This window comes from Chiroxiphia lanceolata, chromosome 1 (assembly GCF_009829145.1).
Source record: "Chiroxiphia lanceolata isolate bChiLan1 chromosome 1, bChiLan1.pri, whole genome shotgun sequence".
In the NCBI taxonomy this organism is placed as follows: Eukaryota; Metazoa; Chordata; class Aves; order Passeriformes; family Pipridae; genus Chiroxiphia; species Chiroxiphia lanceolata.
The window spans coordinates 112036991-112061112 of NC_045637.1; the positions used below are offsets into that span (position 1 = coordinate 112036991).

At 36.9% G+C, this 24122-nt stretch overlaps 1 protein-coding gene across 3 annotated transcripts in view; it reads right to left on the bottom strand.

The window, feature by feature from the left end:
• Positions 1–24122, bottom strand: part of NEK11 (NIMA related kinase 11) — an 85678-nt gene that overhangs the window by 13570 nt on the left and 47986 nt on the right. For 2 of the 3 annotated variants that reach the window (XM_032677829.1, XM_032677848.1), the window contains 3 exons: positions 12251–12375; positions 6739–6799; positions 944–1040 (listed from right to left, as the gene is read on the bottom strand). In XM_032677829.1, the coding sequence (XP_032533720.1) occupies positions 944–1040; positions 6739–6799; positions 12251–12375 (283 nt within the window). The remainder of the gene's footprint in view (positions 1–943; positions 1041–6738; positions 6800–12250; positions 12376–24122) is intronic. The other variant, XM_032677839.1, reaches the window with a different exon arrangement.

Sequence of the window (24122 nt, forward strand, 5' to 3'; positions counted from 1 at the left end):
CCTTGAATACATGGTGATTGGTTTTAAACAGTGATTGCCATCAATGCTGTTGCAGTTGTATTCAATTTCTTTAGACGACTCACTTGAATAACTATTAGCATTTACTGTTTGAACTTATTAACATCCACCATACTGTCCACCCACACAAGAGAAAACTGCCCTTTTTCAAAGAGTTTACAATCTGAGAGCAGTTGAATCTTGCAACACTGCAAAGAATATTTAAGTTCAGAAATAATATATATCATTACAATTATCAGATCAGCACCTAAATTAGGATGCAATAAAACTTGGAAAGCCAGAAATTACTGAATCAAGATAAAGGTTAAGATACATTAACCAGTACATTCTAGGAAGGAAGTACAGATCTTTGTTTTATTAAGAAACAAAAACTTTTATTAGTAAAGCTGGGGTTTCAGAAATGCTGAAAACAAACACACAATGAGTTTCAAAGGGAACTGCATATGTAAATTCCTCTGCCACATTTGAAAATCCCAGCCATCAGCAGCAATCGTGTTTGGTTTAAAACATTGTATCACCACGGAAAACAAATCCATTTGCCTTTTGTTCCAGGCAAGAAAGAAGTGTGAGTTAGGGAGTAAACATGGTGATAATGTGTATACCTGCAGGTGGTTTATGGAAATTTGGTGTGCTAATAAAGTGAAGTTCAGAACAACACTGACAGCAGTGAAGGTAAACTGGATCCTGGAAGGATGTCAGTGATTGTGCAGGTTACAAGAAAAGAGGAAGTGATGGTCGACCTTCATTCTCTCTGGAGGCAAGTAGGCATCCAGTCTGTAAAGAACAGCTTACCATCCACTTCTTTTTGTTAAAGGGATTTTTTTGTAGTAGGGAAACAACACATGGCTTTCTTTGCTGTGTTTTGCAGTTTTTCAAATCCATATTCTTTGCCTACATATTGGTAACACATAAATATGCTACTTACTCCCTCATGCGTTTCAGTTTGGTCTCAGCCATAGTACTGTTGAGAGCTCTGAATTTCTGGGGTGCCCCTGGAGACACTCCGGTGACAGTCCTCGAGCCTACAAATCAATGCACAGACACATAACCTTATTCACCTTCTCCTCTGAGCTCTATTGCAGAATCAAGGGCAGTCAGAAGGAGGAAGACTATTCCTGTTTCTCACAAGGTAGTGCCACATTAATTAAAGATGAATTAGATTATTAAATGCACATTAAGGGCAACTCCTTTCTGAGGGACGAGTAGATTTATATCTTAAAGGCACCAGAATTATAAAAATAATTTTCTTTCCATGTAGCATACAAGGAATTACAACAGAAAGGACAGCCACTTGAGGAAGTGCTGGGACAGATAAATATTTAAAAAAAAAAATTTGGCCAACAATATGCATTTTCTTCATTGTTTTTGCACTTATTTTAAGAGCAAGAACATTCTTCCTGGCAGGTAAGTCTCTCCTTTAGCTTGATCATTACTGTAAACTGAAAGTATCTAACTTAGGACATCACTTTCTCCTTCAGACAAAGGTACTCTTTTTATGTATGCACATATATACATATATATATACAAAACCATACCTGTATATGTAAACATATATATGCGTAAGAAATATACATATGCATAAACACACATGTTCACTCTTTCTGTTTGCAGATCTCCTGGGCTGTTGCAATATTTAAGGGCCTAAGGTTCACATACCACTGAGGTACCCATCCACAGGAACACAGAAGTACTGAATCACAGGGGACTGTGAGGGTTATCAGCTCCAATATCCCACAATTTCATATAGTCGACTATTCCATCATACAAGTCTGTGGTTTTCCTAAGGAATTTATGCATTTATTGTCCTGATTGCTCCCATGGAAGACAATTCCTAAGTCTCACTGGGAGAGCTGGTGGCTAAAATCTCTCCTATTTCCTGAATAAACTTCTTAATTGGCCAGTTCACGCTCATTTTCCTCCTGTGCCAGTCGTTTTCTTTGTTCTACTCAGTTCTTTCCTTCCCTTTTGCATACTCCTTTCATTTCTTTATAATTGGAAAGAGATCCTATTTCAGCTTCCAATTTGTTAAGCTAAACAAAGCAGCTATTTTAGTGGCTTCTTGCAAAAGAAGAAGAATCCTAGTATTAGGATTTCACTTCCCAGAAGAGGAGAAGATGTAACAGGGTGGGATTACATCCTGTGTAAATGTGTGGGCTGTGGCACACAGGACTCAGGTTCTGAACAGGAGTGGGAGGGCTCTGCATACGATATGAACAAGCCAAAAGTCAAACACATTAACACAGTGCCTTGTCTAAATGAACACGCGCTTCTCTCCTAGCAGTGCTTTTTACCTTGGACTCAGCTGGGATTTAGTTTGGATTGCATTAACATCGATCACATGGAGGCAGAGGGAGCTTGCATCAACCCCCCTGCTATGAGCAGTATAGACAACCCCAGAGAGCACTGAATGCTTCCCTGGAACGTGTAATCATGGCTTTTCCAAGGGTTAAACTCCTATGTCTTACACAATTTTAGGTCCTGGTCACATACGTTTGAATGCTGAGACTAAAACTTTCCATTGTGAGGGATCTTATTGAATCACTCACAGTGTCTGCTGGATTCAGAACCCTGGAAGCAAGCGTGGAGAGAGACCACAGAAGAAAGGAATTCCTGACTGTTATCTGGCATGTTTTGACATTTTAAAACATTTTCCTAGCTTATCTTCATACCTAATGGATAATAGTTGTCTGGTGCCTAAGTATTACAACTTAGATATAGTTAACGTAGTTTAAAAGATGAAAAATTACAAGCTCAGTTCTTACCAGCAACCAATTAATTCACCTATTATCGCAAAAAACATGTCCTGATCATTTACTGTAACACTACACATGCATGTCCATACATTTTGCCATGGAGTCTGTAAGCATTCAATCGCTTTAGCGGCACTGGAAAATTCAACTATCCTCAGCGTGGCCCTGAGGAAACCCCAGGCACTGTGAAAAGCAATGCTCATGAATTACTGGGTGGCACACTCCTTTGTGAGCTGGTACAGAATTAAGGTCCAGACTTGGGGCTTTGGGGCTCTGAGACCAAAAAACATCAATGCCCTGAGCACCACTGGCCTAAGGAAAATATAATCTTTGCGTTCTCTTAAGAAAGAGTACATTTAACCACAGGTCCCAGATAAATTCTGGTATTATTATTACAGGATATATCACTGTAGTAAGAGCTCGGCATATTCTTTCTGCTTAGTGGGTTCAATCTATTTATTGTTACAATATTTCCTTCTCCTCTGACATTTCATTATTAAAGACATCCTTCTCAGATTTTTTTTCCCAGGGATTTCTGACTAAATAATTTGTGCTTTGTCTACTCTCCACATAGGCAGTTGGCCAAGCAAAACTTACTCTCTACATGTAAACTAGTATCTATCTTTCCCTCCATTTAATAAGATTTTCTGGGTACTGCAAAGCAGCAAGGACTGCAGATTGTAGGATGCTGCAAAGATGTGGTTAATCATTAAAAAAATGAGTTCTCAGTGAAAACCACTAAGCTTGACACATTGGTGTTACAACACACCTCAAAGAATTTTGCTAGGGTGATTCATTATCACACAACTTTTATATCAAAGGTATTTCCTTAGAAGTAGTTACTTGATTAATAATATATTTTGCACTCAGCTTCGGGCAGTTTGCCTACCAACATAGAGCATGGAACTAAGCTTCTTCAATAAGCTACCAGATAACTACTTGCATTTTTTATGCAATATATAGTTCTTGATTCATTAAATAAAATCAAATGAAACAAGAGCACTGACTTTTCAAAACCAGGTATTGTGGCTTTCTAAATGCATTTCAGAGAATAGTATCTCCCAGTATCTAGTATTGCAGAGAACAATTCAGGGCAAAAGGTCTTTGTCCTTTCAGGTGATGGAACATCAGTTTGAGGTTCTCACTGAGGATCTGTAAGGAAACGAATTCCTCTGCCTGAATGCTTATTCACAGGTGCATTATCTGGTGAGACATTTCATACATTGTGGTCCAAAGGCATTCCTACAAATATTTCTGCTAATGACCAAAGAATTGGTGACAGACATCTACTGCATCTCTTGGTAAGTCATTATCTGTTGTAAAGTTATTATCTCCACTGAATCATAGACTTCCATTTGGATTTCAGATTTCTTTCTTCAGCTTTCACTGCTACATATGAGATCCTACAATGCCTTTTTGTACAAGGTATAAAATATTAGAATCAGATGTGTTTTCCTGATTCATAAACAATACAAAGTGACCAAACTGCCCTTAACCTTCTCCGCCTTAATAAACTGTTTTTTAAACTTCCTTTCCTTTTGCAGCTCTTTTCTGCTATCTTTCCAATTTTTCCAACTTTTATCAGTATGGATAAATTAATTTCAAATACACTCCACATGTACCTGTATAGCCAACAAAAAAGCAACCACTAAAGCTCTGGTATTCAGAATGATTCTGTGGGACCTCTTGAGGATAAAGTTTAGTCACCTCATAAGTCCTTTTACCCTTAAACACTGAGATTTATACTAAAGAAACTTCACCTATGGGAAAAAAAATGTATATTTATTGCATTCTTTTTATCACAGCCTTTGCTAACATGAAAAAAAGTTCTAGTTTTTTCCTACTTATTTGTTCACTAACAACTGCTTGAAATGTCTCATATTTTTTTCACAATACCTTTAACAATGAAAGACACTACAAGAAATTCTGACCTGGCCAAATTTCTGCTTCTGTTCTATTATTGCCATGAAATCCATACTGTTTTCAGGAGTAGCCATTCTTATATTGTAGTTCTGTAGCCCAGTATTGTGGTATTGCAACTTCTAGCACCAGACACACACCTGGATCTGAGTTTGCAAGGATTCAGGCTTCGTCTGATCTTGTCCTGACAGAAATTTTGATTTAATTGCTTAAGCTCTTCAGCAGTTCTTCTAATGACTAGTTAGTTGTGCTATTTTGTTTTATTTCCACTTATTCTTGTAACATACAACCTGGATTTTCAGATGGATAGTAGTGTTCTGTGTAAAAAGACACATTTATAACTAACTCAATTCAACGAATGTAGTTTAAAAAATGCAGGCCTGGAAGTGGACAAAACTAGCTTTAGGGTAAAAAAGAGAACAAGTATCTAACCTATGTAAAATGCCCCATGTACAGAAAATTTTTATGTACCGTGAATTTGCAGCCCAGTGAGGAATATGCAAAGTATAAATGAATGTTAGCAAACACATAAAAATTACCCCAACTGCAGCTTTATAGCTTGACACTGGAAGAACTCAAAATAGTAAAAGTTTAAACTTTCTCAGTGACACTGAGCATACAAAGATAAAAGGGACCCTAGCAGATTTGTTTCTTACTATCATCACACATATTTGTTCGGAGCAGACCATACAAACCTAATTACTACCTTAGCTCGGAGAAAGGCTGTAAGTTACAGCACAGACTGCCTGAGATTTTTTTAATAATAAAAGCACAATTTAAGTCTTTAATATTACAATTTTAAAAAAGCATCTTCTTATTCTTAATACTGAAAGGAAAAAGATGACAATAAGGATGTCTGTAATACTAAGATTGTTTTTAAAAAACCACTCTTTGTCTTTGACTAATTTTCAGGTTTGTTCCTAGAAGCCTTCAAGATAACTCCTCTCTTTAATTAAAACAACAGTTGAAGACAATGATGCTGCAAATGCATAACTGATTGCAGAATTTGAAACTGACAGCAGTTTTCTGTTAGTGTGAAGAGAAACTGGATGTAAATGTTCCTTCCTTCAGTCCTAAGGATCTCCCTGACAAGGGACCCAGAATATGACCAGTGGCTACAAGACTATGATGGCCATAGCTTTGACTGCTCCCTTTCATCCTTCTTCTTCTTTGGCTTTCTCTTCCCACCAGTCCATGCTCACAAATAGGGATGAAACAGAGCTCAGAAGAACCTCTGGAAGGAGGACTTCCCAGGATTCCCCTGTGTTCTAGTCTTAGAGCCACTAGATAATACTGAGTCACGTTTATCCAACTGAATGAGTGCAAATGAAGCAGCTAAATGAGATTGCAGTTCCCATGGGAGCCTTTGGAACTCAGCTGGGCTTTCCTGCAACTCACACACAGGCTGCTATTGGCACAGACCAACTGGGTGGTCTTCAGGGGCAGTGACTAAGGCAGCCACAGTAAATAGCTTTCTTTCATATATGTCTTCTTTTTAGCTTTTGAGTTGACCACAAGAAACCAGGCTTTCAAACTCTGAATTTATATATAGAATTTGCAGGCGATTTTAGGACTACATTGCAAACTTAAAGTCTCAGTGATTTCTCTGTACCTCTAATGAGATACTGCAACATAAATATTATCCAAACCTTGATCATAATTTGAAAAAAAAAATTAATTAATTTTCTCTTATTTTTGCCAGTACTAAAAAACTATAAAACAACTTACATAACCTCAAATATTTTCCTCTGGAGAAAAAATGGTAGAAGCCAAGTTTTTAAAAGCTTTTGTTACTACATTCCACACCTCTGACTATCATGTTTTAACGGTTTTATTATTTTCAACAAAAGCACTTAACTGTGCATGCACTTTCTTTCTGCATATTTATACTTCTCTGCAGTAGATTAATGAAGTAATTTTCAAGATCACATTTTTTTTTTTAGTTACTTTGTTGCAAAATGGAAATAATTGGACTGTGATGAGTACAGACTGCTAATAACTGCTGCTACTTAAAGAAGAGATATTGTTTAAAGAAGAGATATCATCTTACCCAATGAGCTATTATTCAGGACACTCTCCAAATACTTAACCATTGCCTCAATATCACTGTTCTGTGAATAAATGAAATAGGAATAGCATTAGTGTGAACACCAACTTAAATATAAACCCTATGTTTCAGAGGTATGATCCCACAAATACAGAGGATATCACACCAAAAAGTGTCAAGACTAGACTACAAAGAAGTTACATTGCCCAGGACTTTTTCTATGTTTTCTCCTCCTAAAATACCAGGCTTGGGAATGGTGTCATATCCAAACAATTTACGTCAGATTCCTTGCACAACGCAAGTATTTAGAACAGTTGTGCATGGAGTTTAAAGAAGATATATTTACTGCGGAGGGTGGAGTGCAGTCTCTGAAAATACACCAGCATTTTACCATCAGTTAGTCCTGAATATCTAAACCAACATTACACTGAAAAAGGCAAGTATGTGCTTCTTAACTATGCCAAAATTTCTTATGCTTGTGACAGATGTCCACAGCAAATTAATACTTATGTTTCATTTAATTGCATCTATGCATCTAGTAACAATGACTAACTGAAAAATTTTCAGTTAAGAAGAGATTTTAGCACTTTTCTATTTCAAGTGTTCTGTTACCAGATGGTTAACAGTTTTTCCATGATATCTTTCATGTGAAATGCTGCTTGTGTACACAGATGAAATTTAAAGTTCTGGTTCTTAAGCAATGATTGTTGTCTAGGAAGTACATCACAATTTTATTAAGAGCAAGAGAAACTTGGACTCCAGGTTTCTAGAAGGTGCTGCCATATCACATTTGACAACATGGCATTTCTTGACTATTTAAGACTGAAAGTTAAAATCTTGATCTTAATAAAAAATATGTCAAAAATATGTATTTTAAAGAAATATACAGCACTCTATGCCTTTAAGACAGAAAACAATGGGATTAAAAAAAACCCAATACTGACCTCCACTTCTACAATGGACAGTCTGCTTTATATTCTTCTGTGGTCTTACTCAAAATGCTCATCCTAAATTTCTCAAACTGAGGAACTGCCAGTATACCTTAATGGGATAGCAATAACTGTTGGCAAGTACTGCTAGCTGGTTAATGACCTTCTGGTGCAAATGGGAGCTGTTATGGATGAGCATGAACTAACTACTTTTCACCCCAAGTGAATATTTGAGACAGGCTCTGCTATTTTAGCACAATGGGAATCAGGTTCCTGGTGTCCATCGCAACAGGTGACACAAAAGCTGTAGATTTGAAGAAGCCTCTTTGCCCTTTTGGAGCAGCTTGTGGGTTCCTGGATCAAGTCAGCACCAGGGTTTCCAGTTCTGCAGCCCACCTGAAGTGCCTGAGTTACCTCAGATGACCAAGTTAGTCTCAATTTGTTTAACCGGGGGTTTTGCCAGTCAGCAGTAAAATGCCCAGGAAATGCTAGAAAATGTGTTCATTACATTTGCATATACAATACATATTAAATACTGAATTAAGACAGTATTATTGATATAATTTCTCAGTACTTCTAAAAAATTATTAAAAGAACCTGTAAGATTTCATTAAAAGGTTATTAAATATTTTTCACTAAAAATTAAAAATTAATATTAATTTTCTGCTAATATAATTTTGCATTTTTTTTTCATTCTTACTCAGTTAACCACAAATCTACAGACAGAGAAAAGCATAGTAAATGACTATTATTGCTTTAATTAAAACTTTTTTTTTTTTTAATGGGATAAAGACTCTAATTCCAAAACCTTTGACTTCTCTCAACAGGACATCACATTTATTCCAATTATAACAAGAGAGCTGATTTTTTCTCTTTATGCTGTAAGGCAAAAGATACTTTTTCACCTCTTTCATCACCCCTGCCTTTTCTCCACTTGGGTTTAGCAATGGAAAAGGATTTAGCTGTTTTATTTAATATGTTTATTTAATGTTTATCTATTTAATGTATTTCTTTAATGTTTCTCTTTTTTTTGCAAAGAAAGCAAAGCCCTACAGAATAGGCAAGGGACTCTGACAGACACACAAAAGAGAGGCACTCCTACGTGTGAGGGCCAGTGTGGATGAATGCTTGCTCATTTCAGATTCAGAACAAGCAACAGCCACCGGCCGTACCAAGGCATGCGTTAGGAATCCAGTGGAGCATTTTTGGGGTGACAGCACACAGACCACTCACAGCTGCTGGAGCTATGATAATTTATGCCAGCTTCTGGTTTGACAATCTCAGAAGCAACTCGGAATTTTAAAATAGGAACCTATTGTAGCACATTAGTAGACTTTGTCATAATGAAGAGGGTGAATTTGTTACTATGGTCACTAAAAGAAAACACAAAGACCAAGGTGACAAACTGCAGTAGAGAGCATTAATTAGCATCTCATCTAAATCAAAGCCTATGGAAGCTTCACTATGCACCAACTTTTCAAGATGAAACCTCTGTTAAACATCGTATTTTAAAATATTTCTAGAAACAAGTTGTCCTTCTCTTTCATGATTTCCCCCTAATTAGAAACTGGTTCTCCTTGAGAAAAAAATATGTGGAAAAAAAACATTGGCTTGAAGAGGGAGAGGGATGGAAAAGTAATTAGCAAATTGCTGCTTGAAATCTGTCAATCCGCATTCCTGTTCCAAAACAGAGGAACAAGGGACACTAAACTCCAGTGCTGGACAATGTATCTGAAATCAGACAGGCTGTATTGAAAGGTATCAATATGAGAAAAAAAACTGTCTCAGCTCCCATCCTAAACCTTTAAAATTACAGTGTTCCAGTGCCTAACTCTACCTTCTTAACTGAAGGTGTTGCATCTCACGTAAGGCCACTACTTCTCAGTCTGTCTTGACATCTGTGGGAGCTTAATATAGCTTGAACAAATTGCTCAGATCTCTTTCTACATCTTGCACCCCAATTTGTTTTTCAATTAGATGACTTTCCTGACCCCCATGCTACTGCATGAACATTGGGATTTTTTTTTAATCCTTGTTTGAAGTAATGGGGTCACCAGGGAGCGGCACCAGATGCAGCAATTCTGTACACTTTGCACAGAAATAACTAGTAAAGCAACCTTGGAATTGGAAATTTGAGAGATTTGCAGAAATTAGGATGGCAACTAGCTTAAAAGTCCTTACATGGTTGCAGTGGAATGACTTCTTTGTTAGCACACACCTCCAAAAGCTTACTTTATGAAGGTATTTTTGAAGAAAGGGTTTGAGAGTATGAAATACATCACAGAATAGAAGTAGGAGTTTTGGTATTAAGTAAATGACTGCAGGAGCAAATTTCTGCTATTCCGGTAGGATTTCAAGCTTATTATTAATACTGAGCATGATCCCCCCTATCTTTGAGTGGGATTCATCTCACACAACTGCTGACATCCAGAATGAAGATGTCCTGTGCATGCTAATAACTGTAGATCCCTTTATAATCATCAAAGAGGGACCTCTCAGCATATTCCATCTAACCTGCATTATGCTTTCTTACTTCCCCTTACAGTACTGACTTTCTGTTTAGTGAGTTCAGACACAGGTTCATATGTGCACAGCTACAATCACTCTGCTTTGACCTTGGACTTACTGCAGAATTTTTCACTTGAGAAAGTGAAAATTGACTATTTTCACTTTCAAAGAAATAGAAAAGGTAATTGTGTCAGTAGCCAGAGACACACTTATCGTGTATCTAAGGTGCTCGGGTCAACATGAGAAAAGCACAGATAATTATTTTCTTTGATAGAGGACATCCTAAAAGACAAATGGTCATGGGGGTGCTTCCCAGTCATTCTGTGTAGGCCAGTTAACAGAGGGTTAATGCTCTGTGTGCACAGAGACTGCTGGTAAAGCAAAGCCTCAGGGCCAGGGGGGCTGGATAGAGACAACACGGTGCCAGTGAGATGGCTCTTCCAGCCCACCACGTTGGTTCTTGCCATCACTGAATTTTGGGTCACTGCAACATGAGGGACTGTTGTTGCTTGCATCTGAAGGCCAACAGCTAATTTATTCTGCATTATTGAGAAATCTATTTTTATCTTCTGCCCTTCGTTAATTCTAAGCAGCAGTCTGCCTGTTCAAAAACACTATTGATTGACACTTAATGATACCATCAATGAAAGCTGAATGAGAATTTTAAAAGGCATTCTAAAAAAAAAATATTTTCTCAGAGTCTGATGAAAATGAGCAATAATTCATTCTCAAGAGTATCTTGTAGTAGACTTTCTGGGCAACAGATTCTTTGTATGTCTATGTCTTAGGGGTAAGCACAAACTCAGCAAATTGAAAAAAAAATTGTCTAAGATATTCCACTGTTTTACAATTGACTGATAATTTTTTTAGACCACTACTGTACAAACCACTCCTGAATTTTAAGGCATGCTGTGTGTTTAATTTGAAAGCTAGAAGGACATTTCTAGATGGAATGAAGTTGTTTCTGAGTAAACTTCAAGTTTTATTGGTGAGACGACTTCAGGATTCCCTGTTACTGTGATAGAAGTAGTGTTCTGATTTCTCACACAACATTTTACTTTTGCTGTAAAAACTATATCTTAAAGAAGCTATTAGTTCAAAATCTTCAAAAAGTACAAGTTATTTATAATTTTGTGAGGAGCATTAGTATACTTGGCTGGTTCCCTGAAATGCAGAAGACATCATACTCTGTTCTGCAAAATTTGCACATGAACACAGAATAAAGTAAGTGGTCCTAAGCAGAACCAGACAGTACCATTCAGAGGCAATGTAGGCAATGCTTTAAGCTGGTGGCCCATGAGAGAAATTAACTGCTCCTGAGTGCCTTAGGAAGATCCATTTTCAGAACTGCCTTGGGCATTTAAGTTTATTGATTTCACTGAGACTTGATCACTGGAGACAAGACTCATCTCAGCTCATTCTGGTCAGATCTAAATTAGGTGCCTTTTCCTATAATCTTCAACCTTCACACTGCAACCCCTGACTTTCTTGTGGCAGTCTCAACTACTTTAAGCCTTTCAGCAATAAGTTTTCTCTCCACAACACTTTCTGTGACTCTTGGGAAAGTCTACAGATTTTCTGGTCAAGTCTTGCAGCTGTTAAGGTTCATAGTTCATCACACTGTCCTAGAAAATACGTCTAATGTAGACAGGAAGAAGGGCCAACTAGAGGTGCCTATCTCTGTCCAGGAATTAGAGCTGGAACTTAGATCCTATGCTTGAAGTATACTTTCAGCTTTAATTTATTTTAAACCATAGCTAACATGTGAGAGAACTGGAATCTGAGTGTTTTAGAGTCACAAGGAGTTTCCTGACAATTATCTACCTGAAGGCTCTCATGGGAGTGTTATCTTTAATGCTAAAGGAATGCAAGAATCTTTCTCATCAATCTCTCAGAAGAATTACATATGCATACACTTATAATTAATTAATAGTATTGATATATACACATATTCCTAACAAAAAAAAAAAAAAAAGAAAATCAGTAATGTCAGTAGGACAAACTCTCAGGAAGGAACTCAATTTTCTCATGGAAAATGAGCATCAAGTGTACACTGTTTTCTCAAAGGTCACATATACCTGGTGATTGGTCTTAGAGACAGTCTGTGATGTTTCTGCATCTTCTTCCTCCTCACTGTCTTCTGAACAGGATTCAAACTCATCTTTATAATATTCTTCTGCAATTTCTGGATCTTCAGGGATCTCTGAAGGCAATTATGGATTTATAGAATATATAGGGAAAAATGCATGATCTTAGAAAGATAAATGAAATTTATAGCAGAATGTTATGTCAATAGCAATGCATTCTGTAATTGAAATCAAAGGATATTTTCTCAGATTAAAATGCTTGTCTTTGATGTTATGATAGCAGTGTTAAAGCTGTCTCTGGCAAAAGGTTACATCCTCATCATATGCAAATTAATGACCTTAAAGGATCTATATTGATATTGCACTGAAATCACTGAACCATAGAATAATTCAGGCTGGAAAAGACCTCATGGGATCATCTAGTCAAAGCAGGGCCAGAACTGAATCAAATCCAGCTTTTGTGAGCTGAAATTATGCCTCACTTTGGTTTTCTCTAACACACATAAGCTGTGGTGAATACAACTGCTAAGCTAAAATGCAAAATAATATATACCAGGTACATGTTTAAAAGATATGAGAAATTAAATCTACATATTTTTCCAAACTTTCCCCACTCAAAACAATAATGAAAGAAAAGAAACTTGTGTAAAGTCAAGCTATGCATACTTGGATGCTCTCTCAGTTTATTACTATCACAAGTTTTAGTAATAGCAGTGAGTGCAATATTAATATAGCCATTGAGTCCATGAAGTACAATAATTGGGATTAAAACTCAACACATTCATCACAGCATGAAAGACACTCCAGTCACTTTTCTCTGGGTGAAATACTTTAGCATCCTAGACTCTGTAAGAAAGGAGTCAGTGAAACAGCTCAAGGTGTGATTGCATCTGCTTCGGGAAGATATTATGACAAGAAATGATAGTTGAAGATAAAAAGTGCTTAATGTTCAGCTATCATAAATCACCATTGTCATAACTTCAGCTAATGCTGACTTCCGCCACTCTCCTCAATTAAATTTGCCCCTTTAAAGAAATATGAACTATCTGAAATTTTACTACATTGAAAGAAATTATATTCAAACAATATGACAAAAATGATTAATAGATTTATTTTTTTTTAATTGTTTTACATGGATAAAAACCCAAAGGATTCAAACAGTGGAATACAATTAAAATCCATTAAAAGACATTTGAGTTTGGGCAGGAGGAATAATTCTTATCTTTAAGGCCTAGGAAAGAGAACTCAGGAAAAATGTGAAGCTGTATCTAACTGCAGCATTAGGTGGTTAAGCTCTCCTGTTGAGATAGGAGCTTTACTATCTACTGTCTCCAAAATAATTTAAAAAATACTTCCTTTCTTTATAAACCTGATTTAGCTTCAAAATGCTGACACATTTTCACTCGTGTTTCTCTGTTTTAAGATATTTATGGAAGCTGCACAACAGCATCATGTTCCACATTCACAATTTCTACTCCTAATCCTCCTGTTTCTATTTTTCACCTTTCTTAGTTTGAAAAAAAACCAAAACAACTAATCAATACATGAGTTTCCAGGAGAAGAAACCCCCCAACCCAAAAACTTTTTCCCACAAAAGAAAGCATTTATTTTTGTGTTTAATTGCTTGAGTTCTACAAAGTGCCATTTGACAGAAAAGCCTAGGACTTCATTAAAAAAGAAATCTTAAATATCATTCCTTTCTACGTGGAAAGAACACTACAAAATTAAGATACATCTCCTTTTCCATGTGGAGTGAACATTAATTTTTCTTTCTTGCAGAGCTGCTGTCATTCCTGCAATTAGTATAATTTTATTAGGTTCTTCTGCATTCTATGTGTATATGTGCAGTGAAATACATACACAACAGCCCATTTATCATGTTATAATACAAACATCAGACTACTGCTAGTGCTTTCTGAGTCATCTTCTCCTCCCACGTTCTGCACTTGTTTACTGCTGTACTAAAAAATGCAATCCTCCCCTTTCCAACCAAACAAAATATCAAACCCAGTCTTTTTACTCATAATTGTAACTTCAAAATGTCTACTCAGGCTATTGTAAACTCTGTACTTCGTGAGCAGCCCATGAGCATACAAAACTGCTGATGCCTTTGAACTATGAAGAGAGGCTGGCACTGGCTGTATCCCACTTCCATGCCAGCTTTTGCATCCTTGTTGGAATTATTCACTTCACTATTCATTAAATCGGCTTGACAGCTGTATATAGATGGCCAGTTACTCTGAGCTTAATAATACAATTTGAAATGCTAGTTCAGATGATAGAGATGTTCCACGGTACGTATTTTTACTGGTTCCAATCCAGAAACTGTTCCAAGTGACATTTCTGAAAGGAGACGGGATGTCCAGTGGATGGGAATTTGGGATTTAGCTAATACAAGTTCTTAAAACTTCTTGGTTTCAGGACTAGCATCTCTAAAGAAGGAGTTTTCAAAACTTCTACACATTCATTTAGACTATCTTGTCCCATAAAACAATTCCTAGAGTCCTACCAATGTCAGGGGAGTTTGGACCTCATATGCTTCCATTTCCATGTCTCCAGTCCATCCTCTAGAACATTTGCTACCTGAGTTTTCCCATGATCCTGGATATTTTATACACACCTCCAGTTTAAACAAACCAAGTGGCAAAAGGCTGGTTACTGCCCACATTCCTGAACATTAATGGTGAAGTTGCACACTTAGCAACATAGTGCAGAAGAAAACTCTTTGGTTTGTGCTTTCAGAGAAGTAGTTTTATTAATAAAAGTGTTGACCTTTGACTTTTGTTTGCACACCTCTGCAAAGCCTAGCATGGACTCCAGTGCTGGGACCTTGACCCTGTCCTTTGTTCTGACATAAAATAGAAAGCTACTTGGGTAAAGAAGTGGTGCTAGTGAGGGGAACATCAAGTCTATTATGCTGAAAGAGGAAACAAAACTGCTGCTGCAGAACCCAGGGTACCCTGCCTCTGTTTTGTGCTCCATATGAAGCTCAAACGAAGGTCTCTACAGCTGCTTCTGCCTCCTCACACCCTGTCAGTTGGTCTCTGAAAGTAGATTGTGCTTTATCCAGCTGTGTGTATTGCACTAAGGCCAGTCACAGTACCTTTTATTTGCTTACAAAACACTTAATTCAGAACAAACTCAGCTGCTGCTTCTGTATTAGGTGGCTTAGGTATAGCATTGAGACACTTGGTATTGGCTATTAGATATTCAAAAGAAAACAAGCTCTGAATGATGACATTCCACTTTAGATTTCTTTCTAAATAGTAACATGACGCTAATAGTGGAATGAAGGGTAAAAACCCATTATCTAAAAAAATCATAAAAGCATGGTTACTTCCCAAGAAGCCAAGCTAAACAGAAAATAAAGGAATGTGATACTTGTAATATTTTGCTTAAATCCACCAAGAGCTTGTTTCAGGTAGCATGGTAACTTGGCAACAACAACAATTTTCTTTAAAAATATGAAAATACTTTGATAAATATCTTTAATTTTCTCTTGCCTCAAAGTCATAATTTGTGCATTGATGTAGCATTCCCACATTCCAGAGCATGCAGAAGACAGTAAGTAAGGCCTCTTCTATTTATAAAAAGAACAAAAAGGAAAAAAAAATAAAACAGAATGGTATAACATATGTAAATTTTCACCACTTGTATTCACAGTAAGACAGTCACACTCAGGTCTTAAGGGCTATTGTCCTTTTTCAATTCAAAGACTTCACTGCATCTCTGAAAACAGGTAGATTTTCTCAGCTGACACATTCTCATTTTTAGGAAAAGATTGCTATAGTTCCATGTAGTTACATTCCTCAGTCTGCGCAGTACTATAAACAGGAAAGCGAGGAGGAAATCATTCAACTGCTCTGACACATACTGTGATGAGATATAACGTACTCTTAACATGCTGACATGAACCAAGACACTACAAAGTGGTGCTACCATATCTCTGCTACCAAAGATTGACACAGAGAACTCAAGAAAAATGAGAGGGTCAGGACAAAAACACTTGCACTGCCCCCCTTGCAAGGCTTGGTACATGAGCCATGCTGGGGACTGAGGCAGCGAAAATCATTCCTCCACTTTCTGCTTCCATGTTGCACAAGACAGCCCACTGGCAGGACCTCCTCAACAACACAAAGGTGCCCCTGATCCTTTCCTTTTTGTGGAAAAGCATCAGCAAATACCAGTTTGATCCCATCTGAGCAGGTGTAACCTACTGGAGCAAATGCCACAGTGGCCCCCAGGCTGGGCAGGAGGCTGGAGCACCTGGGTGCAAGGAGGGGCTGGGAGAGTGGGGTCTGTTAAGGCCTAAGAAGGGAAGGTTAAGGGGAAACCTTACTGCTGCCTGTGACTATCTGATCAGAGGATAAAAGGAAGATGGAGCCATCTCCTCTCAGAGGTGAATGTTGATAGGACAAGAGACAATAAACATCAGCTGGAACATCATAAATTCAAATTTGACATTATGAAAAAAAAAAAGGAGTGTAATCAAATACTTGAACAGGACTTAAAGAAGCTGCAGGAGCTCAGTCTTTGCAGGTGTTCAAAACTTGACCAGACACCCATGGGCAACCAGACCTGCTTTGAGCAAGGGATTGGACTAGACTGCCAGAGGTCCCTACTGATCTAAATTATTTTATGGTTCTGTGGTTACACGATGCTTCACAAACAAACTGTTCAGAATTACCCCAGATGTGTTTTTGCGTGTGTGCATATTTAACGTACACACTCACAAGCTAAGCAGGAGCTTTCCTGTTTCTGTATGCCCCTGCAATGTGCACACAGTCTCACAGATTACTAGCAAAAGGAGCTGGTGAACAGGGCTGGTCAGCACTCATCAGAGCAGTGCAGTAGTTATCACAGAGGGAGGAAACAGAAAGGGATTTCTGCCTTCAAGGAAGAAAACAAACAACAGGAGCACTGTCACTGGGAGACAGGTCTGAAACATAGAGATATGTTTCCCTGAGCTATATAATACTGAATGAGAAATTTTACTGCAAAGGAGAGCAAGGGCTCTGTGCCCCTCTGCAGTTCAGGTCAATACTCATACAAGTAGCAAAACTAAAATAACTCCATTATTATAATTGAAGCCCACTCAGACTCGTTTGGGTTTTGTGTTGGTTCCCCCCCCCCCCCGCCCCCCCAGTACAAGACAAACCCCTTCAACTTTAAAAGTTTCAAAGAGAATCACCATCCTTTGGTCAGCTATAGACTGTATATGTGCTATCAAGCTCTGAAGCTTAATTGTTCAGAAAGTCAGGGGAATCTTTTGTCCATCTCCTCTAAATTATGCTGAAAAAGACTCTCAGAATATGTGTTTAAGAAATGAACTAGTGGACATACAGAACTTTTGTGCCCATTAAAGTCCTGTATGATCCTTTTCTATTAGCACAAAAGGGCTATGAATTCATTAAAAGAATTACCTTCTGATGTGGCTGTGTATTGCTTAGACATAAAGTAAAATGGGTTTTTCTAAATGAGAACCAGAAATACAACCAAATTTAAACATTAATGCTTTATAATTCTCCTCTTAGCATTTTAAAGAAGGAAAAAAGCTTCAATTCACTTGTGGGCTTCACTGAGTGATGAATTACCTATTGTGAAGATAGAGATAAAGTAGATGTAAAGGAAAGGAAGTAGCAAGTATCAAAATGTTTTTCCAAGAAAAAATTATTTTTTGAACCAAAATGAAATTTCCAAGAAAAATGTTTTATTTGAAGGACACAGTTCTTTTCCTTCAACCTTCCACCTCTTGGTATTTTATCAGTAAGCGCAGAGACAAAGCATGAGAGGAAAAAAGGAGCTGCTAAAAGTTGTTGTTAACAAAAATGAAGAGCAAGAGGAAACACTTTTTTCACATTTTTCCCCCTAATTTTCTGAGTGGTTGGTTGTTTTTTCTTCTGATTTTCTAGTTGTCATGTAAAGAGAAATGGGAGCTCTGGTAGAAAGTGACAATGAAGATGAAGCCATGCTGCCTTTCAAACACTGTTTGAAGTTCAGCAAATCTAAAAATGTTCCAAATGTTCAGAAATCCTTTTAGTACTGATGGGTGAATGAAGAGAAAGAACAATATAGTGATGTAGTCAATAACAGGGAGCACTTAGTGAGTCTTGGAAGCCATTTCCCTTAGGAAAAAGAGTCATTATTGTAAAGGTTGCCCTATTATTTGAACTGCTTCCAGCAGGAACAGAGCAAGAGATGTAAATTAAAGAAAAATTGACCACAAAGATACCTTATGACATCAACTTAAAAATACCTTAGCCCTTGAGTTATTTTAAACTTTTTTGACCAGTCAAAGCATACTTTCCAATAAAAACTCAGCTTTCCTGCTGAATCTGACAGAGACTGCCTGATACTTTCCCTTTCAGTCTGACATCAGTGTTGGGAATGAAAGTGTCCACATATTAACAAAAAAACCCTGCCCCTTAAGACAGTCACTTCCTTCTCCCTGAGATTTGGTTCAAGAATACTATTTTTAAGACTTAAATTTGGGATATTCTCACAACTAGAAGTCACTGAAAGACTAGAAAACAAATGGGAATGGTTCATATCCAAAGCTGGTGTAAGCAGTTGTGCATATAAGAGTCTGGATGTAGCAAAGATGCAAAATACATTTAAATTGGACATAAACAATAAGTTATATGTAGAACAAGTAAAAAACCAAGTAAATTATTGCAACCAAGAAACCAAGAAAAAGGTATCGAGCTCTTAAACACCCAGATGAAATTAACTGGTCAAAGCCAACATATTTACAAGATTGCAGAGACACACTTTGCTCTGTGAAGCAGAAAATGTAGCAGGAGAATTCAACTAAGATCTTCACTGCTGTCACCTTCTCATTCCTTCCACCTCATTGTCTGACAGCCACATGCACTGAAAGCTAAACTGGTAGAAACTGCAAACTAACTCACCATTTGCAGCTACTTTCTGAGCAAATTCTCCACTTAGAATTGGCTACAGCTTCTTATGTCACCATACAACTTAGCTCCCCCAAAATGCTCTTCAGATTGATAAGCAATCCATAAAATTGAATTGGGGCTGGAATGGGAGTCCTATAAAATGTTTTTCAACATCATCCTGTTCACAGATGCTTTGTTTGCAAGGAAATGCCTACTGTGTCTTTACATCAGTTTAACCTTGAGTCTAAAGTGTAATGTAAATATATGGTGCTCTGTAGGTTGGACAACTTGGAATAAAAACTAGCTCTTTCTAAGGAAGATTTAAATCACTGAAATTATCTTAAAGTATCTGCCCTAGAATCTAGTATGCAGTATTTTTTTGACATAAACAATCTCGGTGCATTTGCTTCTAATTGTTTCCTAAATTCACACAGTGCTTTGTAAATGTTTTGTAACACAATGCTTTGGAAGGAGTGAAGGGAGTTCCTGTGTAGGTTTTAAAAAGAGTTGGCCAGAATAATTTTAACTGTAGTAATTGGCCAAGGTGAATTTTGAGGTAGGCTCTATTTATCAAGGCCAAACTAAATCAGTATGAAAAATAGATTTGAAAAATGCAGGAACTATACAGTAACATAATTTGCTCTTCCCACACTTCGAAAGCATTTAGGTTTTTTTACATAACTGCTGTGTCAAGACTTCATTCCACAAGCTTCCCCCTGTGAAGCTGTATGAGCAAGACTTCCTGTAAGAAGTAAGCTACGAATTTTTGTGAAGCTATGAAAAGATTTAAGTAGCTAGGGCATATTGAACAGTGCATACACTTGGAAAAGGTTTCCTGAGGAGGTTATGAGTAGAGTTCAACTCTGCATGCCCTCAAATAAGCTAAAGCTTTGAGCAAAAACTTGAAAATAATGGACAATGCACAGAAACCTCTACATGTAGCTTTCTAAATTACTATAACCATTGGACTCTGAATGCCATAACATTCCCAAGAATATGTCTTTAATTCCATGGTTGCTCTCATAGAAGAAGATATTAAATGGGAAGCTACAACCGAAGCAAGAAATCAGCTTTTCAAAGGCAGTATTTCTAGTGAAGAACTCCTTAAACAAGAAGAATAATGCTTCAGACAATGTAAAAAACCCCACTGATTAATTATACACTTTCTGACTAAAACTTGCAAACTTCATTAAATCGTGCTTTTGCTAGAGTAAATCAGATTTACTGTTCCTTTAATTGAATCTGGGACAAGTTGGGCTCAGTGTGAAACCAAGCAATGAAAACAAGAGACAGATGAGGAGGTCAGAGGAGCACACTACGCCCTCAGATCCTGTGAGAGTCTCAGGAGTTTTTTCACCCCATGTTCCAAGGACAAGTGTAGGACTGGTAACTGCAAATGCCAGAACTAAACAAGCAAGTTTCTCTCTGCAAGCATCCCACGCTATCATTTCAGCAAGTAGCGAGTCAGGGAATATGCCTTATGATCCTGGAAGTAGGGCAACCACATGAAAGAGACTAATGGGTAACCCACAGTAGAAGTCACTGCAACGTTCTCTTCTTAATCGAGACAAGACTGTCTGGTTACAAAGGACACTATAACAAGAATAATGCAGAAAGGTGCTTAATGCCATTTATTATCAGTACTATTCTGGTTTATTTTAACTCGCCAGACTGAAAAAGAAAACAAGACTTGATTCTCCTAAAAGCCTTTGAACGGTGTGATCACTTTTATGATCATATTTTGGAGTGTTACTCAGTTACCCAATCAGTATGCATAAGTGCTGGGTTACAGGCACTAAACTAAATGTGTATATGCATAGATGCTTAAAGATGTGCTCAGAAACATTACAGGCTTTTAACCTTCTGAGACTTACAAAACTACCTTGAAAATCCTTCAACAAAACTTGTAAAAATAGCAGAGTAGAAAAAACCCACAGTATTTTATAATGAGTGAACATTTCCTATTTGAGAGCCAACTGAACTTTGCCCACTTGAAATTCAAAGCAATATATCCATAACTTACAATCAGCAATGGAAATACAGAAACAATGTGTGCAATTACTGTAACATACTTAGCTATTTTGGAACTGTAGTGAAATTAGGTTTGCCAGGCGAAATGTATTGCAACATATTAAGCTAAGGAATTTAACATGTTATAATCCTTGCAGTATACAGACATATGTCCCTTTTATATGCCTTTAATTTTTAACATTATTTTTCTGTACAAAGAATTTAAATACCACAAACATTTAACTTCAGCTATTTCCATCTTTTAACTTGACTCCTTTCTACACACAAACATGTCTATTAAGAGCAGAGTAGTAGCTTATGCAGAGCTGGGATCTTAGAGAAATCGATATGAACACAGGTGAAGCCCCAGCTAGCACTGTACTGACAATCCAAAAATGCAAGATAGAATATTCTATTAGCGGGCCTTATGTCCAGTGTTGTTTTGCTTTGTCTTTTTCATTCCAGGCAATGAAGCAGTGCAATGAGGATAAGCTCTTAGAAATATGGATCCATTTGTGTAACTAATTTCTTGAATACTTTAAAAAAAAAAAATCTTCCCCACTCTTGTTTACCATGTCTCATCAGCTGTGAAATTGATATGAATATAAAGTGGCGCTTTTAGCCACAAATGCTAGTGCGTGGCTTTAAGTTTTCATGCCTGTTAGACTGGAGCTTGTTGAATTTAACACTCCTTATGGCTCCTGTAAAAAGTCTGGGGTTTTGGTAATGGAGATAGCTTTGTACTCAGTATCTCTCAACTGTAAAAACTGATCCGAATCAGAAGCATCAACAATGACAGTAAGGAAATGGTAGTTTTTGTTGCATCCGTAATTGTGCTGAACTATCTGGAAGCACTTTTAGATACAGTTTATGATTTTGTAGCCAATTTCAAGGCAAGTTCTACCGTAGAAATTTAATCAGAAACCCTGAACATTTAGCTATTACTACTGTATAACAGGATTATACCTTGCTCTTCATGCTATTTTCAGCTGCAAAGACTGAGCTTCTCTACCTAGAGGATTTTCTATGTAGTAAACTAAGAAATTTCAGATATTCCACAATAATTTCCCACATCGATAAGTACAATGCATGTTCTGATGCAGATTTCTCTGGATCTTTTACAATAAGACCCCATAACTAATGTTTCCTAATTTATTAAATATCTCTGAAAACTTAGAGCCAGTCAAAAGAAATCAAGTTGTACACAGAATTGAGAGAAATTATGCTGTAAAATCTGGCTTCATTAGAAGACACTGCAACCAAAGTGAAAGGACCTGCACTCAAATAATTAATGTGATATAGTAACAGATCTGCAATTTTCAACTCTTCCTAGCCCAGTGTGTAGTAGCACACACAGAAAAGCCATGTTGGCCTATCAGTGGAAAATCTAGAGAAAGGATGACCTTTAGCATCCCAAGCTCTCAATATCCAGTTCTCTGGAAAAATGGGTCTCAGCTCTTCCAGTTACTCTTTTATAATCAGAAAAGTAGACTATAAGCTCAATAAATTAGTAGACAAAGATGAACTACATTGCTATATTAGGAAGTAATACATTCTTTCATGATGGTTCCAGTAGTTTTTTAGAAGGAGGCCACATCATTAAGCATTAAACATCTAATGAACCTGCCTAGCAGGAACTGCTTTATTCTAGCTGGCATAGGAAAACACTGACCATATTCATCCATAACATCAAGGCCAGGTGTAGCTCATTAACACTTTTATTATTTTGTTGATAATTTTTTGCTCATGTTTTAGAAAATAAATTATTTTGTTCCAGCTGCACTCACTGTCATCCATGGAAATGAGCAGTTAAATATGCAGGCTTCTTTTTCACAGTTGTTATTTTTCTTTTAGACGAACTGACCTCTGGTTGCCAGCACTACAATATAATTTGCCTCACCAGTATTTTCACAAAACCACTCTTTGAAGATAGGTACATGCACTGAAAATGCAGTAATCTTCAGGAAAATGTACATTGGCATATCTATCGCAGTTCAAATGGAGACAGTTTCCATAAAAATGGGTCAAGAGATGGGGGGGTGATGTTTAGCAATTCATTGTAAAGTGGCTTTTCTTTTTGATGATAATAAGAGAAGATTAATTACTTATTTTCTAGGTAAGTATTAGCAAGAACAGGAAATATAGGTACAAGTTTATCCTGACACATTTTGCATTGCCCATTCCTGCGTCATTGCCGTGACTTGCAAAATATGTCTTTTTCACAATCGGAAATAATTGTTGAATAAAATGAGCTGGAGAAATGAAGCAGAAAGCAAAAAATCCAAATTAAAATACAAAGGGAATTGTTAGCTATTCTATTTTATGCTGCTCCTTAAAAACAAATGAAATGTAGAGATACACACCTATATTTTCAACACACAAATATTTGCATTTAACACTGACAGTGGCTCAGTGTTTCTGTGTACAATCTCAACACAAATCTTCATTCAGCTCTTTTGTCTCTTGCTTGTACTTGGTGAAACTGGAGGTGGAAGAGACACAAAGATATGTACAGTAAACTAAAATTATTCCCAGTAGGTCAATATATTCTTAACTGCTCTGTCCACACTAGTGTTAAATTATTTGTGTGATGGCAATTACATAAATTCCTGGACACATAAGATAGAGACATCTACATTTTTCAACAAATATTAAACACAACTATAAAATATTTTTCCATAAATATCTCATTATCAAAATACAATTTCTTTTAAGTTTTGTTTCTAATTAATGAATCTAAAATGATTAATGCAGATTAAAGCTATTACATAAAATATTTGCAAATGAGGAAAGCAATTTTTTACGGGTTTATATTGACAGAGGTTTACAGTTCCAAGGAATGCATTAGTGGTCAAAGTAGCTGAAAAAATACAGTAAGAGTATATACTGTCACAATGACACACTCAACACACTTCAACTACTTACTTAAAGTGATTAATAGTAATTATAGAAGT